Source organism: Orbicella franksi, chromosome 5 (assembly GCF_964199315.1).
Source record: "Orbicella franksi chromosome 5, jaOrbFran1.1, whole genome shotgun sequence".
In the NCBI taxonomy this organism is placed as follows: Eukaryota; Metazoa; Cnidaria; class Anthozoa; order Scleractinia; family Merulinidae; genus Orbicella; species Orbicella franksi.
In genome coordinates, this window is record NC_138149.1 from 29,662,401 (window position 1) to 29,668,415 (window position 6,015).

Here is a 6,015-nt window from a genome sequence, read left to right on the forward strand (position 1 = left end):
ACGATCAAGGCACAGAGTACGTAACATTCGAAGAAAACCCAACAAAGACCCAGCAAGGCGGTCTCAGAAAGAAACGAAGACCCATCCAGTCAAAACTGTTTGCCACTGGAGGTCCCCAACACCAAACAGTAGCCCATTTTATCCTGCCATTATTGCAAACCGAAATCCGAAGTGTGGTACAAATAAAAGAGGACGGGTGTCAATAAGATCGACGCCTTCATGCAAAATATGGCCTTGGAAGCGGAATTGGTTGTAGGGGGACGAACGTTAACCAGCCATCCGTTAAGAAAAACGCTTGTGAAGAAGCTGAAGACTTCGAATCAGCCAAGAAGAGCTATCAACGGTGTAATAGGCCACACAAGCGAGCGTTCACTGGCAGACTACGAGGAAGGCGATAAGATAAGATAAGATAAGAACTTTATTAACGTGTCGAAGTCGCTAGCATGAAGTAGAACAGCGACAGATCTCATCCATCATTAGTTCTCCTGTCTGCCAACAGGTTCAGAATTTCCGTCCAGTTTTTTTTCTAGTTTGCCCATTCAGCACGATCGCACAGCGACTCCAGCCTGTCAAGCAGCAGTTCCAGCACTTTCATGGCTCCCAAGTGACGATAAATTACGGAGCTGGTGTTGGTGGTTCTCAACAAAACAACAATTAGATACTGGAGGAAGTTTACTTGTGCCCTAACTTGATTTGTGGTGTCGCCTCACCGCTGCAATGACTGCAAAACACGTGATATGAAAATGACTTTCATTGAACTATTGAGCTATGTTGTTTGCCTTCAATGGTTTGTTTCGAGTGATTGCTACGAATGCAAACGCGCGCCTTTGTTTTTTCAACCGAAACGAAATTTAAGTCTCTTGTGCGTTACCGAAAATTCCCGGCTTCTAAATTATCCACATACCACTCGAGGCTTCGCCGTTCGTGGCATTTTGGATAATTTTGGCGGTATTATTGCCAAATGCCACCACAGGTCATGCTATTACATGCTTCTACCATGCCATAGAAAATACAGCGAATCAGAATACAGGAGGGCCGTTGTATATTCGACGGTATTATTCTAATGCAAGGAATAAAATAGTTATGCGACGCTCTCTCGATCGTGGAATATCCCTCTTGTCACATGTATTTTCTTGGTATACACACTCGCCTAAAGTCTCTTGTGTATACCGACAAAATTCAAGTGACTCGTGGGATATTTATACTGATATTAAAAAATGGGGTTGGTTAAAGAGATCTATTTGTGAAAAAAAAAGAAAGAAAACAAAACAAAAACAACGGCAAAATAAATAAATAAATAAATAAATAATAATTAAACAAACAAACTGTGTTTTTAGGTAACGTCAACAATGTCAGAAAACACTGTGTGGTTTTTTAAACATGAATGAAGCAATTTTACCATAAAAAGCCTTCACCTTTTTCTTTTGTTAATATTTTACAGGAAAATCATCATTTGTCGCCTCTTTGATGCGCATGCCTGAACCTAACGGCCAAATACTTATTGATGACCAAGACATCCAAAATCTTTCATTGCCGAATTATCGCTCGAGAATCTCTGTCATTCCCCAGGATCCTGTCCTTTTCAGCTGCCCGTTGCGACTCAATCTGGACCCTGGAACCGAGTTTGAAGATGTCCAAATTTGGAGCGCATTAGAAGCAGTGCAACTCAAATCTTTAATTCAAAACCAGGACGGGAAGCTGTATTGCAAAATCTCTGAAGGAGGAACAAACTTCAGCGTGGGAGAGAAGCAGCTACTGTGTCTTGCTCGAGCATTATTACAAAAGAATAAGGTTATTATTCTTGATGAGACCACGGCCAATGTGGATTTCGCCACAGACAGATTGATACAGGAGACAATTCGCAGCAGATTTCATAGCTGCACTGTGATAACCATTGCTCACAGAGTAGATACAATCTTAGATTATGACCGCGTCTTGGTGCTTGAGGGGGGTAAGGTGGTGGAGTTTGATAAACCGGAGCTACTTTTGAAAAACGAAGCGGGAAAATTTGCAGAGTTGTGTCGACTTCAGCAAGTCACCATTTGAGTTTTTAACGACGCTAGTAGAATTGAAGACAGTGAAAATTTGTAAATATCTCAAAAGCTCAGCGACCCTCAGTTTTGTCCGACAGATGGTGGTTTTTCCCTCCCGAGGGATCCATAAATTATCCTGTCAGAAAGGCGCTGTTGTTGGGTACCGTATTTAGTCGAATAAGCGCTGCCCCGGATATAAGCTCGCTCCCGAATAAGCGCCGCATTTGGGATAAAAAAGTTAATAAACGCCGGTCCCAAATAAGCGTCGCGGCTCGCGTGCGACGCTTATTCAAGAAATTCAGTGTAACTAAAACTCATTGCAAAGCAAGTCAAACACAGCATTGGAAATTTATTTTCACCAAAAGCGATGTTCTTCAGTTCAAAATGATTTATATTTGACTGAAGACACCAATTGAAAAGTGCGCGAGTGGACGAATGGTGACGAATGGTTTCTTTTCGTTACTGTTAAATTTTCTCACAGATTGAAAATGTACCTTTAAATTAACCCTTTCAGCCCCAATTACGCATATATGCGTAATTAATGGTCGTGCTCTTTGTACCACCTGTGATGTCATCAATTTAAATGTCATCAGATATTCTTGATAAGCAGATAATAGTACTGGGCTAGGTCTTTCCGTACAATGGTCAGGTTTAGATATCGACGACATTCCGACCTCGCAAATCGAAAAACAACGTTATCAGCAATTTTGGTGCAAAAACGGTGATAAAATGGTCCACTATGCCTACAAGTCCAAATTTTGGCTTATGCGCATGCCCGGAATTGAAATATTGCTCAATTTTGTCCGTAATCCTCGATCGAAAATTCTCTCCTTTTGGTAAAAAAAAAAAAAAGCTTTCTTAGCAAAACTTAGGTTTATTTAGCGTCATGGCAGCAAAAAACCTGACTAAACGGTTAAAACGGTATTTTTGGCAAAAATTCGGTATTCAAAGAATTAAAATTGAAAAAAAAAATGTTTGTCGCGTTCATTTGTAGTCGTGGATACGCGAAGCGTAGAAATGACTATTGTTTGGGGCAGAATATGCAAATGTGTCACTTACTCAGATGTAAACCAAAAGCGAGGTTCTTCAGTTCAAAATGATCAATATTTGACTGAAGACACCAATTGAAAAGTACGCAAGGGGACGAACGGTGAATGGAAATGTAACTTCAGATTAAAATTTAAAAAAAATCCTTTGTTGCGTTCATATTTAGTGGTGGATACGCGAAGCGTAGACACGACGATTGTTATGGGGCAGAATAATGCAAATGTGTAGATGTAAACTTTTGGCCTATAACATAGAGAGCGTGGGTACGAGTTTCTCGAAGGCCTCCAAATTTGAGAGCGTTCATTTTGGCGGCTCACGTGTTTCGTTTTTGTAATTATGTAGTATTTTGCCTATGGACTTTTGCTCACACGTAGATGAAAGCTCAGAGAGGTATTTATGACTTTGGTCATTTATCGGCGAGGTCAAAGAACTGATACAAGTCAAAGTCAGGAAACTAGACTTGGCTAGGGAATTTGATGGTTTTCCATTCGCTTCCTCTCCTTGTAGAGTCCAAGGTAAGCCTAAGGTAGCCTGTTTCTGTATTGTATTATTTGTTTATGTACACATTGAAATTCTGGCGGTGCTCATATCATAAATTTGAAACCCGTAATTTAAGCTTAATGTGTATTTCAAAATAAGCTTACTTCAAGGAAAAAAATTCGAATTGCGTTATCTTTTAATTTTGTTTTCTTCACATTACATTTTGCCATTCTATGCAGTTCGACCAGAGTGAACATTTCTTCATGAATCAGGTCTACAAGTCAGCATCCACGATCGAGTAAATATGGTCTAAAATTAAGTGACAGATATTAGATAAATTAGCATTTAAGACACTGCGTAGATCTACTTTTTGCAAGAGAGATTTCACTTCACTTAGCTTCTTTGTGCCTCGTGGCACATAAGGCCTCGAGAGATTTACTCTCCAATAATGTCAAACCCAAGCCATGTCAAACATGTAATTTCAATTGTTATTGTCACTCTTATTTGTAAACTTATATAAATATCAATAAAATACAAAAAAAAAGAAAAAATGTCAAACATGTTCGTATAATTTTATTTTTCTTCTAGAAACGAGATATGAAAACAATTGGAATCAAAAATTGAAATAAATATTAAGTGTACCTTTCAATAATCTTTTTGCATATTTCTGCATTCAGCTAGTCAAATTAGCACAAACAATTCCCAAGATAGGAATAAAATAAATAAAATAAAATACTGTGATTTCCGTTTTCAAGAAATAAACTATTGTTAATCATGTGTCAATACCCTTTTTGTTTTGTATTGCATCAAGCTGGGGAGGGAGGGAACTCTCTATACATGTAGTTAACTAAAGTGCACATTTTTATCAGGCGGGAGGTGTGAGAAAGAGGCGGGGATTTTAAGCATTCATTGCTAATTTATCCACGAAAAGAGATGTAATGGGTCTACTGTAGGTATGTGAAAGGGGTTTCAAGCTGGAAGCTACATGCATATGAAAGGGCAACCTTTTCTGGAAAGAATACTATGCAAAAAGGAAAGTATTTGGACCTTGGGGCAGAGCCTCCTTATTAAAACTTGGTTAGGTCCCCTCTCCCTCCCCAAGTTTAACAGACTCATTGCCAGTTGCTGTTTGAAAGACTTATGGTTCAAATTTGTGCGTAGATATTGGCTGCGAAGAGTCTTTGAACTTCCTGAGACATTGGCTCGTCAATCCTCTAAGCTCAAAGGGAGTTAATAACTTCCAGCTGGCTAGATAGCGAGCCTTAATTTGTGAGGGAATCTTATGAGTGAAACTATGAGCGAACCTTCCAGCACTCTCGGGCTAGCACTACTGTATATCAGTAAAATTATGAATCAATCATAACAACACAATACAACTGGAAACATAAGAAGGACAACTTATAAGTCCATAGTATCCAACCAAAATATTTTTGTGGCAAACAATAAGAAACACAGTTACAAAACTGGATATAAACAAAATGGTCTACATTAACGCAAAAATCCCGGAGGTCAAAGTGTTCCAGGAAGTTTGTAAAGACCACACAGGTGTTATAAACATTTCAGTCGTAATAAACAAAATCCTGTATTTATTGTGCTTTAAGGACAGAGTTATTTTGACTTTTTTCATGACCTTGTTATCTTCAAAACCTGGTCAAGCATATAGTAGCTGATCAAAGGAGACCACTTCATTTTGTAAGCAGTGTGTCCACGACTTCCTCATAGTTTCCTTTGATTTTAAAAAAAAGCTGCCCTCAAACAAGCACTGCATTTGAGGCACGAAAAATGTTATAAGTGCTGTGGCGCTTATTCGAGTAAATACGCTATCTCAATTGTAGAGTCATTGTGGACCTCAGAAAGTTAAGCAGGAAAAGCAGGTTTCAGAATTGGTTCTTGTTATAAAATGAGTCAGAAAAATTATCCAGAATCAACACCAATCTGCTGTTTACCGTTAGCTACTATTACAGACTGTATAATGTTTATGGGAAGCTGTCTTGCTGGGAACAGTTCCCTGATGGTAGTTCTAATAAACAAAGTCTCTGAGTGATGTTAAAATCAAACCTTGATAAAAGTAGGCTTGATATCACACTTCCTAAGGTAAAACAAATCCTCAAGTTTCTTTTTCGCTATACTTCGTAACCAGACAAACTGCAGTCTGCATTGTCAACCTTCATAGTTAAATGACCATAAAGTTTCCATAGTTTAATTTTACAGTTACATTACAATCAAAACAACGTTTTGTTGCCGTAAAAATGTCTGCCTTAGTCTTGGTATCGATAAAACATGTGTCCGTGACTTTTTATCTGAGAGCCCGCTTAAATACGGCTCAATACGGACATCCCGATAATACGGACACTTTGGCATGTCCCCTTGGTGTCCGTATTAACGGGGTTCCACTGTACATGCATAATACCCAATCCACAAAAGATCTAGACATGCTGACGACGAGAGAGTCTGA

At 38.9% G+C, this 6,015-nt stretch overlaps 1 protein-coding gene across 2 annotated transcripts in view; it reads left to right on the plus strand.

Annotated features, from left to right (window-relative positions):
* The window catches only part of LOC145488054 (ATP-binding cassette sub-family C member 4-like), a 24,951-nt gene extending 21,017 nt beyond the window's left edge, over positions 1–3,934 (plus strand). For both annotated transcript variants that reach the window (XM_081466825.1, XM_081466824.1), the window contains exon 8: positions 1,442–3,934. In XM_081466825.1, coding sequence (XP_081322951.1) covers positions 1,442–2,046 — 605 coding nt within the window. In that variant the 3' untranslated portion in view covers positions 2,047–3,934. The remainder of the gene's footprint in view (positions 1–1,441) is intronic.
* Positions 3,935–6,015: the final 2,081 nt, after the last annotated feature.